The following is a 17,867-nucleotide window of genomic DNA, read 5'->3' as shown; positions in this document are numbered from 1 at the left end:
AAAACACTTGTTTAAAGAAGTCATGTAATATTTCTATTAAGCTGTAAATGCAGTTGACAAGGAAATGGCCTACTGGCAGTGCATTACCTTTGTGGCAGTGCCAACCAGCCTACAGCAAAATAGCGTGCATGGTAATTTCACTATGCATTCCCAGGCAACAAAATTGTGCCTTACATAAATACCACAGAACTCCAGCAACATCTAGGAAAAGCGAAGAAAATTTGCCCAAGCTTTCATGCTTGCCTGTATCAATTCTGTGTCATAACTAAAACAAAGCATCTACATATGGCCAAAAGTCCTGTGAAGCTATATCATATGACACCAGAAAAAATATTGCAACTTAAATCTGTGTATTTCTTGTTAACCACTGTAACAACTCACTAATAAAAATTAAGAAAAACTGGAGGTATCAAATATACAAAAGAGTACTAACTACATACAAGCCCTTAAAAACCATAACGTAATTTATTAACAAGAACACATGCTGTATGTAATCCAGAATTGCATTAGATTACATTGGCCTTTGATAGCATTCACTTGATTGCAAGAATTAAACAGATCCACAAGCATTCAAACACAATGACCTTTGATTTATAAGCAGTTATTGTCATGCACATAAAAATCCTCTCTGATAATGTAGTCTTCACCTTTCAACAGCTGGTGCAACTACATACAGTGATGTTACTCAGATGTAATTAAGGCATTTTCTTTAGAAGTATAACCAAAAATCCCAGCATGATCAAGTGTAGCTAATTTGTCATCAATCTTCAAAATATTTTTAGAGGTTATTTAATCTTAAGTTCTCATCAAAATCCAGCTTCAGAGATACTTATTTTGTTCTCAGCTATCACCTGAGTATTTTTAGTTTGAATCATAATTTTAAAACAGTTAATTACACGTAGAAAAAAAATATGGTGCAGGAAAATGATTAAACTTTGCTTCCAAAATTATGTAATGCTTCTAAATGAAAATCACTCACTAGTTTTAGCAGAAATTTCAGGAAACATCTCTCCTCCAAAGAGCACACACAACCAAAAATCAAGATCCCCACAAACAAAAATAGCACTAAATATAATTGAATTCAGATGTGCATCACCTTACAGTAATTGTATATGAACAGTACCTTCTCCTCCTATAGTGGTGGTTTCTTTATATTAAGATTCTGATACATGAGGCACCAGCAAAACAAAACTGAATACAATAATTTAGTATGCATAACAATTTTGCGGCAAATTGCTAAGATTCTTCTGGAGTAAGGTATGCTTTAAGCAACATAAAGTGCCTTCTTCATTAAAATGAGTTTTAAACAATTTAAGAATGAAGCGTTTATTGATGCTCAGTGCAATCAGAATAGCTATTCTATAGCTCATTACAAAATAACAGCAGCATGACTAACAGCATCAAGTTATCCCTACATAAAGATTGTTCCCCATTAACTTCTCCAAGTAATTCCCTTCTAACTGCTATTCCTCATAAAATATATTTACATTTTATTTTGCAAAAAGTGAACTAATTCAGTAAGAGACCTTAGGAGTCATTAATAAATAAAAGCTGTCAGGTGTAACTAATAATAATACTATTAGCACTGCTCCCCATAGGACAGTTCTGAATTCTTCTTTAGGTCACCTTTATTTCAAAACTGCCTTTCAAAAGCAGACTGACTCTTGGTGATGCAAATCTCCAAGTGCAGTATGAAACAGATTCTATATATTACCCTAAAGCCAATTAAGAGCTTCCTGCTGCAGCTCCCTCTCAAGTGGAGATTCAGGCATTCTGAAACCTTACAGAAACGTGTAAAAACACAGACAAACTGGAGTCAAGAGAAGGCAACAGAGAAAGTAAAAACTGTAAGTATTAAAATCTCTATTCATAAACATACAGCTTTATGATTCCAGTATTAGGGGGTTTTGAATGTTTTGTGGGTTTGAGGGTTATTTTTTTTAATACAACGAACAAAAAACACCAACACACTTACCCTCATTGGGTGAATATCAGCATATGGAGGCTTTCCTTCAGCCATTTCTATTGAAGTTATACCAAGGGACCAGATGTCTGCCACACAGTTATAGCCAATCTCTTGTATGACTTCAGGAGCCATCCAAAATGGTGTTCCTATAACAGTATTACGTTTTGCCATTGTATCCTGTAATTATATTATTTATGCAATTAAACCAGAGATGCTTATTTTCAGATTATTTTTTATATCAATTCTATATTTAAAAGTTAAATTATCCACCAAAGGTCAAGTAGTAGTGACTTCAAATTAATACCAAACAAATTCAGCCCATCAGCCTACAGAGGCCAAAGAGGTGACAATAATCATAAACCTCAAACTAAAATTTAAAGGGATCATCAGACACTTGATACACTGGGTTATAAAAACTAAATAGCCCTGCAGCACATTAAATACTCAGCATGATAAAGAATGTTAGTTCTGTCACTACCACTAGTGGCAATGACACTGCTCAGACACAAAATTCAAGGCAGAAGACAGAGGTGAAAGAACAAGGCTGGGAGCGCTACAGCATTTTAAAATTATCTTTCCACAGTTACTTACTGTTAACTGGCCAGCCACACCAAAATCAGCTAATTTTGCATGTCCTTCAGTGTTGAGAAGGATGTTTCCAGCTTTTATATCTCTATGTATTTTTCTCATAAAGTGCAAGTATTCAAGTCCTTTAAGAGTAGATTTCAAAATAGTTGCAATTTCATCTTCTGTTAGCTGCAAGAAAACATAAAACTACTTTCAGGTATACACATAAGGTCCATATATTTGACCGATTTAAATCACGATAATTTGATAGTGATTATTATAAAGAGCACAATGCTTCACTTTCTTTTTTTTTAACAGACCAGAAAAACTTCCATTTTAAAGCTAAAAAAATAATAATAAATAAATTATTAAATGCCAACTATATAGAAAAAAAGATGTTGTGTAGCCTCGGCAGGCCAAAATGCTTAACTCTAATATAGCGCAGTCACATGCCATTACAAATGCTACAATAAATTGCAAGTCAACTGGAAAAAAATTGACATACATTTCATTACCAAAGAAAACACAACAGAGTGAAAAACATTGAGGCATATTTTGTTTTATTTACTTCATAAATAACATACACTCTTGAGTAAGTCATCAGTTAGCAGTTGTTTATCCTCACCACCTTAGACATAAGCTCCTGAACAAGTGTTATCAGAGAAACAGCAAGAGTCTCTTTTTCAGGTACTAGACCCCCTTTGGAACACTTCTCAGATTTTCATCAGCATTTGTTCTCGAATAAAAGCAAAAACATGCACACATAATTCATTCCATGTGATGCAATTACTCAAGGAAATACAAAGAAACTATCCATACAACTGAAATGCCAGTTAATTACAGTACACTGATTCTTCAGTATAAGAACTAAAATGAACTTCACACATTCTCAGAAATGCAAGAAACTGGAAAAGTGAGGATGAATACTCTGATTTGGCTACAATGCTGGGTTGCATCTTCCCTCTCTTTCTTCTACGTTTCCAATCCTACACAGAAAATAAATTAAGCACTAGCAATTCCTTCCAGTTTCAGTTCTGAAATTGTTAGCAGACATCCACACCTCCCTCCAGAAAACAACCACCACCAAAAGCCTGTAAGAAACAAAAAATCTACTCACCATCACTCTATGCCAAAAGAATGAATCAACAAAAATGAAAGAAAATTATTAGTCAGAAAAATTATCAGCACCTGAGCTGCTCACAACAAGTTTTATTTATTTAACAAACAGAACCACTTCCCTGTTGCAGCTTCCATCTGGTCTCACAAAACCTAGGTGTGGAGCCAAGGGCACAGTTACACACATTTATTTAAACAACAGTCCCAAGCTCCAATCCCTCCTATCCCTGTAACCTACAGCAGTAATTCACACGGTGTCTCAGCCCCTCTTTCACTGAACCACTGTAACAGACAGATCCTAGTTGAAAACAAACCTGTCTGCCAAATTATTTTTCCAACAAAACAGTTCCTGGATTCAACTCATGGCATAATAAAGAAGGACAAAGCAAAGTAGCTGCTGCTCAAATTGGCATTGCTTTCAAAAAAGCGCATGTGTCAATATACCTCAAGAGTTCCAGAGACTTTTATAAACCTTTTCCTATGCAAGCAGAGGATGAAATTCATGGTGGTATAGTAGCTCCAAGCCAAGCAGTTACCGCCTCTGCCGTGCATTATGCATTCCTTGCCCACCATTTATCTCTGAGATTTTTCAGTGTTTCTATTCAGCAGCACACTGCTCAAAGCCTTTATTTGTGCTACTTTATGCTGACTGCTATGCTGCTTCAAAGGACTGAATGCCAGAAGAACTGAAAACCCTGTTATACACAGCTCAAATAAGACAACTTTTGTGGCATTGTGCCATGGGACTAAAACCATCTACCTGATCTGGAGTCAAGCAAGATGGGACTTTAAATCAACTGTAAGATATATTAAAGTATGGTCAAAAGGATATTTGGAGAAAGACACAATCCTCATTATGTGAGCTAAAGATTCTATGGTGAATCTCTAAAACTGTGATTATCTGCAGACTCACACTTCAGGCAATTTAAACCCTGGCTATTAAACACTTTATCTTGAATGGTTTAAGACATGCTGAGTGTTAACACTTTCTGCCCAAGCTTTGCCAAACCCACCCAATTTCAGAAACAATACAGTGTACTGAATCTCCAAAGCCTTCCACACAGCAAATTCTGAACATGCAACAGAAAATTACCCTAAACAATGACAAATGTGTAGCAAAATAAGCATACAACTTCCTTCCCACTTTCATCTAGAAACAAGTATTATGAAAAATGGTGCTTAGAGGACACGGCAGAGATGTCTCTTCAGTATGCTGTGCTCCTAAGGAGGTAAACCTCTAGCTTTAGTTCTTGAAAAATTAACCACATGGAGATCTTTGGATCATTAGCTCTAGATAGAGAAGTGGTTTTGTAACTGCATGGCAAAGTCCAGCTCTCAAAAGGAGAGACTAACAGAAGACTGGAACCAAAAGCTGGCAAATAAGCTATGGAGTGAGAATCCAGCAAACCAAAAGAGAATCCTGGAGTACTGCAGCCTGATGCACTATCTGGGGACCCTCAGCAAAATAAAGCTCTAGCATGACTAAATACTACAGAAGAACAAAGCATTTACACATCCAAATACATAGAGTGGTCAAAAAAGCCCAGAGAAGTGAATAGCACCTCTAAGAAGGAGGCAGAGAGTACAAGTCATGTTTATCCCACACAGCAGTAACAGGAAAGCACAGGAAAAAAGAAGGAAGAACAGATTTACGCTGTTCCAAGACACATCAATCCCAGCTCCAGACAACCTAGATTTATCCACTTGTGCTTCATATAATCATCATCTATATAACATGATGCAGTCACTAAAATCACTCCTGCTTATATTGTTGCTGAACATGGCCAAGTACATGCACAATAATACTCCGACAAAATGCATGGCTTTAATACCTGATATTATTTAGAAGAATGCAATTAATTTCGAGCCTTACACAAGAAGCAAAGGAAGTACACTCACCTTCTCTAGACAAAATTACCTTTTCAGAAAATAATGCACTGCCATATTGAACATTACCATGCAATCACCACAAAAAATTATTTTAAAACTATTTCAAAATCATTAATTTCATTACTGTTGTGCCATTTAAACTTTTTGCAGAACACATACCATCTATGCATAACAGCGAAAGCACATAAATTACAAAGTTCTCCACATGTACACTTCTAAACCCAGAAACACTATTTAACTATGCAGTATAGCAGCTGAGCCATACATACACCATTTCTTCCCTCATTGGATGCACTAACCATTATTTTACAAGTTTCATTATGTTGTTCCTGTACACCAGAACCATCTTGTGCAGATGTTTTTGCACACATTAGTGGTATTTAAGTATTTTGTACATTGCCTGCCAAAAAGCAAATGGTATCCTGGGCTGCATGAGATAACATTGTCAGGAGGTGCAGGAAGGTGAGTGATCCTTCCCTTCTGCTCCACACAGCTAATGCCACACCTGGAGTGCTGGGTCCAATTCTGGGCTTCTCAGTATAAGAGACATGGACATACCAGAGAGTTAACAAAGGGCAACAAAGATGATCAAGGGACTGGAACATCTCTCCCAGGAGGAGAGAGACTGAGAGAGCTGGGACTGTTCAGCCTGGAGAAGATAAAGCTCATGGGGAATTTTTTTTTATTCTAGGCAAATAACTGAAGGGAAGGTCCAAAAATGATGAAGTCAGGCTCTTTTCAGTGGTGCCCAGTGACAGGAACAGAGGCAATGGACACACTCTGAAACACAGGAGGTTCCCTCTAAACAGCTCACTTTTTACTGCGAGTATGACTAGGCACTGGAACAGATTACCCAGGGAAGTTGTGGGGTCTCCCTCCTTGGAAACCATGCAGAAATGGCCCTGGGCAGTCACCTCTAGATGGCCTTTCTTTAGCAGGCTGGTTGGACCAGATGACCTCCAGAGGTCCATTCCAACATCAATCATTCAATGATTCGTATAATTTACAACTCCATACAAGAAAATCCAGCGCAATTTACACCAATTTTAATAAATCATGGGTGATTTGTTTTAGCTGACTTGTCTATATTTAAATTTTGACTACCACCCCAAAATAAATTAATTCCAAAATATATAACTAACTTAGTTATTCCTTAGTGAACTGTCTGAACAAAAGGCAAGTATGTGTTCCTAAGGAGGTAAAATCACTAGCTTTAGTTCTTGAAAAATTAGTGGCTGAGGTCCCTGTGGACTGAAAGCTACGCAGTGTTATTCCAGTTTACAAAAAGGGCATGATTGAATATGCAGGAATCAATGTATCTGTTAGTCTAATCTCAGTTTCTACAAAACTGAGCATCATGCTAGGTACTACTGAAAGGCCTTGAAAGAACAATGAGATCATCAGACATTGTCAACATGGGTTCACAAAGAGAAAGTCGTTTGATACCTTTCTATGATAAGGTCACCCACCCACAGTGAATAAAAAGTAAGTGGTGGATACTAGTTTTTAGTTAAGTAAGGCTTATGATGCTGCTCCTCATGGCATCCTTCTGCAAGATGAGCGGATACACAGTGAGCTGGAGGCTGAAGGGCAGAGCTCAAAGGGTTGTAGTGAATGGGGCTACATCTCGCTGATGACCTGTCACCAGTGATGTATCCTCAATTATCCTCAAAAAAAAACTAGGGCCAGTTTTGTTCACTACTTTTATCAATAATCTGGATGCAGCAATTGAATGCACCGTTAGTAAAGTTCACTGAGGATACCAAAGTGGGAGGTGCTGTTTGAACAAAAAGACTTAGAGAGGGATTTGGACAGAATGGAGCACTGAGCAATGATGAACAGGATGAAACTGAACAAGCCTGAATGACAGAGTCTACATCTGGGATGAAGTAACACAGGAGCAAGCATAAACTGGGAGAGTAATGGCTCAAGAGCAGCCCTGCAGGAAGGGATCTGTGTGTGCTGTCCAGCAGCAGGCTCAGCAGGAGCCAGCAATGCACCCTGGCGGCCCTGAGGACAAACCCCTTCCTGGGGTGCATCAAACTCAGCATCACCAGATGGTCACAGAGGTGACTGCCCTGCTGTACAGCCTTGGTGTGGCCTCACCTTGAGCTCTGTGTGCTGCTCTGGGCACCACAGCTGAAGAATGAGGGTAAAGGATGAGAATGTGTCCAGAGGAGTGGAAATACTGATTTTTTTTATGTGACAAAAAATAACATGCAGTTCTTCTTTACATCATAGAGACTAGCTGACACACAAATTAATGCAAATCTGATGGAATTTGGGGAAATAAATGCAGGCAGACACACTTCTTTAGCCTACCAATCGTTGGAAGTAACGAGGGATCAAAATACATAAAAACAGATCCAAAGCTCCTACAACCATTTATTCACAAAACCACAAATAAACTCTTAAAATCCACATCAAAATGCTTCCTAATCAGGTCTCCTTCCTTCTTTACTCTAAATCAAAATCTATTCTCATAAGTATGTTTAAAAGTCGCTAAATAGGTAGCATAGTGTCTGTGTCTCTACAAGTGACTTTCAACATACAACAGCTAAGTACAGAACCAGACCTTCACATGCTTTGTCACAGCATACAACTTGCCATCTACCCAATATACAGTACTCTCTAGTTCTAGAAGTAGTTTGATATTGACATACATGCAATGCCATTGATAATCACCACACAAAACAATTAAAAGAAACAAAACTACTTCATATAAATATAGAATTATGTTCCAGTCAATGTTGCTATCCTGATCTAGATGTATGGTTCTTACACTATTCTATTCCTGATCAATCTATCTGGGCAGTATTTTTTCCTGTAAAAAAGCTGGTCTATTTTATTCTGAGCTTTTACATGCACAGCATCATTCTTCCATCAGTACAGCTCTATACCTTGCACCTCAGTATAATTTCACAGTCAATCTTTCTGCTTCGTTTCCAATTTCTGTTCACATCAAGATCCTCACTTAAAACCTTGTGGAACATTTATCTGTTTGGTATCTTTGGCTAGCTCTAATCCTGTATGCTGTCCCTTTGACAGGTTGGCACTACCCTCTAAGTAAGAGTCAACCATGGAGCAGCTTCTAATCCTTCATCATCAAAACCACATGCAGATTATATTTTAAAAAGAATGTGAATGATAAACATGAACAACTCTACAGCCTACATAAAATACATTAGACATGAAGCCAATCTTAAAAATCCAAATCTGGAGTAAAGCAGCAAATTCTAGTGTTCCACATCTATTAGGAGACTATAATAGACATCTAATTCAGATATTTATATCTAACTGGCTATGGATGCCACACACAAGCAGGACTGAGGAGTGCGTTTATCCAGTCCATCATATACCAACTAATCCATGCAGCTGTTGGGACAACTCATCCACAGGTTCTCTTGCACACATTCTCCTTCCTGAGGCCCCTCTAAAGGGGTCTGGGTCAGCTGAATTGTTTTAACTAAGTCCATTCCCAGCTGCTCCTTTTACACTAATACATGCACATTAAATCTGATGCTTTCAGGAAGTATCAGATTACTGCATCTAAACACTCTTTTTACACTCAGATTACACATCTAAACACTGATTAAGTTGAACACATCGGGTAGGTCCACTCTCATGGCAAAGAAAGGAGCCATTCTTCCACCAGAAGATATGAAGCTCGAACATTTCATATCCTATCATCATCACACACCTCTCCTATTCTTCATTTACAGAAGACAAGGCTGGACTAACAAAAAACCTGAGATGCGGAAGAGATGGGCAAATAAGCAGGGAAGAAGAGATGACAATTCCCACAATACCCTTCCCATTTGTAGTATTTGACATCTAACATAGGAATTAGGCAAAAATCTTCAGAGAGAAAATGAGTTGTTAAAGTTACAGTTCTAGCCTGAAGCCAATCTTAGATTTTAGTTCTCACTACCTGAAACTGTTTTCCTTGAGCCTACCATTCAGGGTAACTAGACTTCTTTTTTTAAGCAGATCCGTATGCTATGCGTAAAGATAGTGCTCTTCAAACAAAATCACAGCCTCTGTCTTGGAGTAAAGTACCAAATCATGGCATTACTTCAGACAACAAGGTTTGGTCTTGGATTATCTGCCAGATAATCTTCACTTAATCCTATATAATCTAAGGAGACACCTCAATATTACAGTAATGGACAGAGTAAGAACTCACTACCATAAGACCCAAGCTGTACATAAAATCATACAGAAAATATGCGGCAATAAATATAACAACAAATATTCACTGTACAGGTGATGATCAGTGTTAGTATTTTTTAAGATTTGTTTTTCACTACATAATCCCAGTAACACAACTTTCATAATATTTATTGAATACAATATGCAAAAAACCTCATCTTGTTTTTCCTTTAAATTGGCATTTTTGTACTGGATAATTAAAGAATAACATATCAGTCTTCTATATGTAATTTGAAAATTACGACAGCCTAGCAGCAGCATAAAATTATCTAAAACATATCTAGCTCATAGGAAAAACTATTTCAGGAAATGTCATGCTTAACATTAGCTAACATTAATACACAGACATGGGCAGATCAAGAACTGACAAGAATATGAAAGTCAGACTCTTCAGTCCTTCATTACCAAGTTCCAGCTTCCTGTAAGATATCTATGAAGTACTGAACCAGATGTCGAGCACAACCTTAGAAGTAAAGCAGGAAAGTACAGAACCTCTTTAGCACTGTATTATGTTCAGATTTTAACTATGATTCAGTAGCACATGCTTTGGGATGTCGACACACAGGTGTGATCAGCACCAATGTACTTAGTTTGGTTGTGCAAAGTCCTCTTCTGACAAGAATAAGGTCAAGAGCTGCACTGGAAGCCCGTAACACAGGTCTGCTAAAACAATATAACTGTATGCCTTTCTAACAGGAAGCACCTATCTGAGTTGTCACTGTTTAAAACCAACTTTTCCATTGTAGGGAACACATTTGCGAATAGATCACGTGGCTCACTAACTACATACCGGCTCATACCATCCCCACTGGGTCTGACAGCATCACCAAGAGAGACCTTGCACAATCTTATAAGCCAACAAAAGCTGGCAGAGCATAAAGGGCAACTTCCTAGAAGTATGAAAACAGACTTTCCTAGCAGGCAAGGTGAGTAAACACAGCAGGAAGCCATCTTGAACAACAAAGAACTCATAACTGAGCTGAAGTGCAAAAAATAAGGCATGCAAAGCACAGAAACCAATTACTAAAGATAAATAAAGAAGTACTGCCTTGATAGTAAAGAGCTGACTTACAAAGGCCAAGAATAGGGTGGACTTAAATCTGGACAGCAAAACAGAGGACAGCAAGAAGATTGTATTGGTCTATATGCAGAAAAAGAAAGAAAGAAAGAAAGAAAATTAAAAATAAACACAAAGACTTTGTGTTGAGTGGTCAATCTGTTGACAAGGTAATGCAGAAATCTCCTCAACATGTTCTCTCCATCAGTCTTTAGTAGGGTTTCTCTGACTCTCAATTGCCTCTGCCTAGTAGCAAAATGAAAAAAGTTAGGAATTACTCTAGTAAATTGGACAAATACAAGTCCATGAGAACAGATAAGATATATCCAAAGGTGCCAAGGAGCTGGCTAATGTCAACTCAATGCTATCTCTCATCAGCTTTAAAAGTTTACAGCAATCAGGGTGTCCCCAACAATACCATCATCTTCAAAATGGACAAGAAGAAGGACCTGAGGTACTACAGGCTGATCAGCCCATTCTCAGGCCCCAGGATATTATGGGGTGAATCCACAGAGAAGCTACTTTTTAGACACATAAATGATAAAAAAGTGACTGAAAACAACCAGCATAAGTTGACCAGAAGGAAATGATGCTAAATTAACCTGGTCACTTTCCTATGAGGATAAAGAGAAAGCTAAGGATGCCATTTCATTTGACTTTACCAAGGCTGTTGGCAGTCTCCAATATATGCTTTTAACTAAAACTGGGGAATCATGGAGAAGATGTAGCAGAACAACCGGCTGGACTGCCAGGCTCAGCAGTGGTTCAAAATGCAACCAAGAGCCAGCTATAAGCAATGTTCTCAGAGACTGATCATAGGGTGAATACTCCCAACATCTTGATCAACAACCTGAATAATGAGCAAGAACACAACCCATGGTGGTTTGTGGATGACATGAAACAGGATGGAAGCTGCCAATATAGAAACAGACAGGGCAGGGCTGCCATGTAGAGGGATCTCAACAAGCTGGAAGAATTAGCTTCACAAAACCAAATACAGCAGCTCAACCACAGCAGAGTCCCACACCAGGAGAGAACCACTCCATGCCATGACCAGTATGGAATGAGAATCCATGTGGCAGGGAACATTCCTCCAGAAAAGGTTCTGGGTGGCTCCAGAAGACAAGCTGAACATCAGTCAGAAACATCAGCAATACACCCTAATCATAGACTGGCCTTCATTAGGAAAGCACAGTCAGGTCAAGCAAATATCCCCCTCTATTTAGCATCTGGAACACAGTGCCCTGTTCCAGACTGCTATAAAAGAAAGGCTAACAAACTGGAGAGTCCAGCTAGAGCTGGACTAGAGGAGCTAGAACAAGCCAAAACAATCCTCACTGAGCATACAAGAAGAAATAAAAGTTCACAGGGCTGAAGAAAGAGACTGTTGAGTCTCCCGCTTTTCAGATTATTAAAATGGATCTGAACAAGGTCCTAAACACTAACTGGACTTCCTTCCTTGGAAAAGTAGATTCACCTAGCTGACTTCCAGAGGTCTCTTTCAAATTAAAATTAATACTTATTCCAAATCAGTGGCACACTGTTCACCTCCTTCCTTACCACTTCTAAAATAAATGTCCAAAATAAAAACAGTAGCCTTTCTTTTACCTGGAGTCTTTCTACATTTCATCCACTTCCTCACCACAAAAATATATAGCAATAAACCCATCTAAACTTTAAAGACTCTTTTATTGTAAAATAAAATATACATGGAAGACCGTAATGAAACTTGGCTTAACTCCTTGAATGGAGACAAATTTTATTGCCCAGATTATAACTTTTTATGCAGAGAGGTTGACTCAAACTGGAAATATATTAAAAATTCAGCTGATATTTCTGTGTCTCCCAGGCAAACAATGATGGGGTTATTTTGAGAGGAAAAAGCAGTGTGGGGAGGCAATAAGGTTAAACTTCCACCCGTTATTACAACAGGAATAAGATTTTGTGTGTTTTGCAATGCAAGCTAGATACAGGGTACCAGTAGATGACTGATGAAACATTCATTTAAACAGCTACTTTCTATTGCAAGATTTTATTATAAATTTCTTCATATTCTATGTTTGCATGATCATTTCATTGTTTGAACAACTTAAAACTGGCACTAGCTGAAAATTATTTACAAGAGGGAAAAAAAGCTGCTGTTTGCATTGAATAATTTTAACAATTTTTTATTTGAAAAATCACTAGCAGCACAATTTGAAAAATAAGTGACTGACTTCAAACCACAGATGCAACTTCTGCTATTCTCCCAGAAGTTCCACAGGTTTGTTTTCTAAAACATGGGTGAGGAGGCAAAGGAGATCTGTTAACTGCAACTAACCAGTCTGTTTAGATCAGAAAAAATCCTCAACATACCATAGTCTCTCTCATCTTTTAGCAGTGACCTGACTGCAAAGAGATCAGTAGCAAATATAAACATTGTGAAACCCAGCAAATACAGCCATTAGAATGGAAGTAGTATTTTGTAAGCTTTCTTCCAAGGACACTTTTTAAACAGAAAGTGAACTACATTATGCTGACCATTTTAGTATTACAAGGCTACTTTTAAGACTGCCCACAAAATGAACTCCAACATTTTATGCACATGTAGGAAACTACAGAAATCATCCAGGAGTCAAATTCTTCTTAGAACTGACTTGCAGATGTTCATGGCACAAGTTAACAGCAGTATTTCTTTTAATGGAAAGAGGAAGGTCAGATAAAGTTTGGGGAGAGATAATTGCTATAGTATTTTACAAATAAACACAGGACTTCAGAGGATGTATAATTTAATAGCATATTAGTCCTCACTGAGTGAGCATGATCAGCTAACACTGTAGAAAAAGGGGGAAGAGAGGACAGTTAGCGTATCCCAAAGCACATTTACCAGAGAATGCTGCATGGCCAATCTTTGTTTTGAAGCTTCCCCATTTCTGAATGCATTTGGTCAACTGTAGTTGCATGTAATATATACATAGTTATTTTGGAAATGGATGAATACCAGTGTAGCTCCAGTTTCCCTTTCTTTCATAAAAATTAGCCAACACATAACAGGCACCTTATTTCTAGCATACAAAAATTTTTCAGCTCAGGGAAAAAAAGTAATTTTCATGAGCAAATTTCCAAGCAGATAAATACAGTTTAATGCAAGGTTGAAAGAAAGGTCTTTCATTTTGACAGTCAGACAGTACAATCCAACTTTTAAGGAACTTAAAATGCTACTCTAAAGAGCTAAGGAAAAATACTTTGCAGCATTTATATAACAGTTAATATTTCAGAGCCATAGTAAGGATTTTTTTAGACAAGCACTGAATAATCTCAGCATTGCATTGCAGAAGCTAGTATAAGCTTTTGTAAGGCTAAATACAGAAAAAGGCAACCAGGACATCTGTGATCAAATTCTTTCCTCCTTTTCCTCAACCTGGCTGCAGAGAAAAGTAATTTAAGAATGCTGGCCTAAAGATCAGCCTCTGAATAGCAACACAGCTGATTAGCCCATTGAGTCAATTCATCACCTGGAAGGCCCACTGACAGAACATGGTCAGCAGCACAGCCAGGATGGACTCGTGCATGGACACCAAGATCAGATAAGCAAGTGAGCCAGTGCAGAAGGAATTTCAGTCTTTGTGTATGGACTGTCTGGGTATTAATTAATCCACGTGGGTTCAACAGAGGAAGTTATACTGCAATAGACACTACTTAAAAAACACAAGAGGTACTAGGCCCTAGACAGCTTCTTTACAGCTAATAATCATATGAACTTCAGTGAAGCAAAGGCCTACAAATTGGAAATATTTTAACAATGAAATTACTGAGAAACATAACTGCTTAAAACTGCAAAACAACATCCTTATGAGCAAAATGCCTTTAGCCCAGATAACAAAATATCTACCCTGGATCCCCATGGTAATATACAGAGAAAGCAAATCCAGTAGGACATTTAAATACAGCTTCCAGAGATTTGGATACACTATTCACTTGAATTAGTGGAGCTTAAACGCATGGAAGAAAGAAATTAGCTAAGAAAACATGGCAGAAGCTAATCATTAAGAGTACATGAGGCATTTTATATGTAACTGATAAACCCGCATGCAAAGGAAGTAATTTTAGATACAAAATGCACAATCTCTGGGCCCAACTGCACAGTACCTGCGCAGCTATCCATTCCTACTCTTGTTACTTACAATACTGCCCAAATAAGACAGGTTTGTCTAATAAACCTACAACATAGCCACTACCTGGTATGTTTCAGTCAGTTGAATTTGGTCCCCAAAGAGTCAGGATTAGAATGACTTAATCATGATCAGTGGATGAGCAAAAGCATCCTCAATAATCATCAGAGAGACAAGGTTCATTGTGTGTAAATATATTCCCCTATGTTAAGAGCAGCCAGTGAGTGTTGCTTCACACTGTAATTATCTCATCTATTGACACTGAAAGTCAAGTCTCATACATGCTCTTCCTTCCCTTTCCGCACTGCTCATTCCTTGCATCAGATCAAGCCACTGTGCATCCACAATAACCCCAGAGTTAGCTCATGAGGGGGTGGGGAGGACAGAACAGAGAGGAAGCTCCCCCATTATATCATCAAGCTCATCAAAGATCACCCTGCAGCCACAGACAATCACTGCATCTGAGGCATGGAAAAGGCAGGAGGAACACATCAGTCAGGTTAGAGGACCACAGCAGAACTGCCCTTTCTGGCAGCAACCCACAGTTAGAATGCATAAGATCCGTGTACCTCCCAAACCAGTCTCTGAGAGAAGTAGACAAAAGTGGATCTAAGCTTTGTTGTCCAGGACTGATGTAACACCACACCCCAAGGTGCTAACAAGTACCATGGATTTCCTGAAGTGCTGCTGATCTGCCTGGCATACTAGATGACTCCAGGCAGAATTTCGAGAGTCCATTTAACTTCAAATTAATGGCTCGGGCCTCTTGGACAACAGCCTGCTCTTGCTAAGCTGAAAACTTCTCCATATGAATAGGCTCCAAACAGTCACTAAAAAATACCCTAACTTTGGATTCCATTTCCCTTGGTTTTGGTTGACCAGAACAGTGGAAAAAAGTCCAGTGCTGTTCACTTTCTAGACAAACACAATTTTTGAAAAAGTAGGGAAACCATAAAAACAGAAAATGATCAACAAATTCTTAGTTTTAGAGACAAGCAACAATGGTAAATACATATTAACATTTCCTCCCCAAAGAGGAGGAGAAATCTACCTTTTCCTATGACTTGACTTAATAATGATCCTACAATCATTTAAGTTGGAAGAGACCTTTAAGATCACGTTCAAATGATAATCCTAATGGCCACTGCACTAAAGGGTTCTTACTTCAACTTTCTCCATTTCTTTTCCTCAAATATGAAGAAGCAGGAAATAAACTTTTCCTTGGCCCAGCCACAGTCTTCATTTGACAATTTTGGAAAGTTACAGAATACATAACTCTATGTGTCTGACCATATTCAGTAAATATTCTGATAAAATAAGAAACAACTCTCTCCTTGTTTGCAAGTGAATATATTTCTTTTCTTATTACAAAACAATTTCTTATTTCCATTTAAAGAAAGAATGAATAAATAAATAAAATAATAAAATGTAAGGTCATCAACAGAATGCTCAAGTAGTTTAAGCAGCCTCATTCCAGTAATAATCACAAGCTTCCCATCTCACACAGTTTGAATGATCAGGCCACTGTTCCACAAAGAGCAAGAAAATTTATACACATCCAAAGCCTCTGCCTAAATCTTCCAAAACTTGCACGACAGAGGCATAGCAATCAAGAAATTGAGGAGTTTGCTCTGCTTATTTTTTTGTTATAGGCACTAGAACACTCCCTATTCTACACAACGATGAAAATTCTGTCCAGCCTGGTAGCTTGCCTGAATGTAAGTACATGCCAAGTAAACTGTGATAGTTTTCTGCTTCACCTTCCCAGAGATCTGAAGAAGACAAACTTCCCGCTCCAGTCATTACCTATTTGAGTGCACAGTCATTTTTTCCCAGTCTTATTTAGTTGCCTTTTGAAAATCAAGTCTCAGCACCCACGAGAACTTCTGTAACTATACTGTGACTCTAATCATCATGTGCAAAGAAAAAATTTTTGCTTTGCATCTACTGTGACAAGTGATCTCTTGTTTTCTAATAAACAGCAAGATATCCACATCTTACTTTCCTGGCACTGTGCATGGTTTTCAAAACCTTTCCCCATGTCTCTCCCTCAATGTACCTCTTCCCATCACAGAAATATCCAAATGCATCTGGGTATCTGCTTCTAGAGATGTAGTCTTTACTTCTGATCACCCTTGTTACCCTCCTTAACTTCCATAGTTCTGCTGTGTCCTTGGTACCAATGTAATCTCTGACAACCACTTTACTTATTCAATTGTTACTAAAAGTTAAGCTCAAGTGCTCATAAACCCGAATATAAAGACTTTGCCTTCCTCACCAAGCTGAATGCATTTCTTGACTATTAGTTGTGCTTATTTTCTCAGTACCACAAAGCCTTTCAAGTCTTCGCCAGTTTCTACCACTAGGAATATAACCTCTCTCATCAGTATTTCTGCCCTCTTTATGAAACAGGATAGCACAAATCCATACAGTAGGCCAAAACACCATCTTTCTTATACTTAAAACAATTACCCACCTGTGACAGAACTTCCCATTTACTCCCAATTACAGCTGTATTTGCTTCAAGAGCCTTTGGTGTGGAAGTCTGTCCATAAAGATTTCAGCACATCCAACCAACTTTACACCAGCCAGCATTAATTGTGTCCTTACCAACTCCTTCACAGAACTCTACTAGCCATGCACTCCATGACTTGCCTTTACAAAAGCTTTATCATTGGTATCTATGCATTTACTGATTATTCTGTGGCTTAAAATAGAATTCATCCTGTTTAATCATATCGACCTTAACAAACAGCAGTAGAAGATGTAGTCTGTCTGATCATCAGTATGCACTTGCTCCAAGACTCCAATGTCCCTTCCCCTCAAATCTTTAATATATCTACTATGTCAATATCCTACAACAGATGTAAGAAAAACTAGATAGCCTGATTTTATATAAGTACACACA

General features: G+C 38.1%; 1 protein-coding gene across 3 annotated transcripts in view; it reads right to left on the bottom strand.

Moving 5' to 3' along the window:
• Positions 1-17,867, bottom strand: part of STK3 (serine/threonine kinase 3) — a 133,527-nt gene that overhangs the window by 97,696 nt on the left and 17,964 nt on the right. For all 3 annotated transcript variants that reach the window (XM_068184134.1, XM_068184125.1, XM_068184120.1), the window contains exons 5-6: positions 2,558-2,722; positions 1,976-2,143 (exon numbers count right to left, since the gene is read on the bottom strand). In XM_068184134.1, the coding sequence (XP_068040235.1) occupies positions 1,976-2,143; positions 2,558-2,722 (333 nt within the window). The remainder of the gene's footprint in view (positions 1-1,975; positions 2,144-2,557; positions 2,723-17,867) is intronic.

Source organism: Anomalospiza imberbis, chromosome 1 (assembly GCF_031753505.1).
Source record: "Anomalospiza imberbis isolate Cuckoo-Finch-1a 21T00152 chromosome 1, ASM3175350v1, whole genome shotgun sequence".
Taxonomy (NCBI): Eukaryota; Metazoa; Chordata; class Aves; order Passeriformes; family Viduidae; genus Anomalospiza; species Anomalospiza imberbis.
The sequence above is the reverse complement of the archived record's forward strand: the minus strand, read 5'-3'. Positions and strand labels throughout refer to the sequence as shown.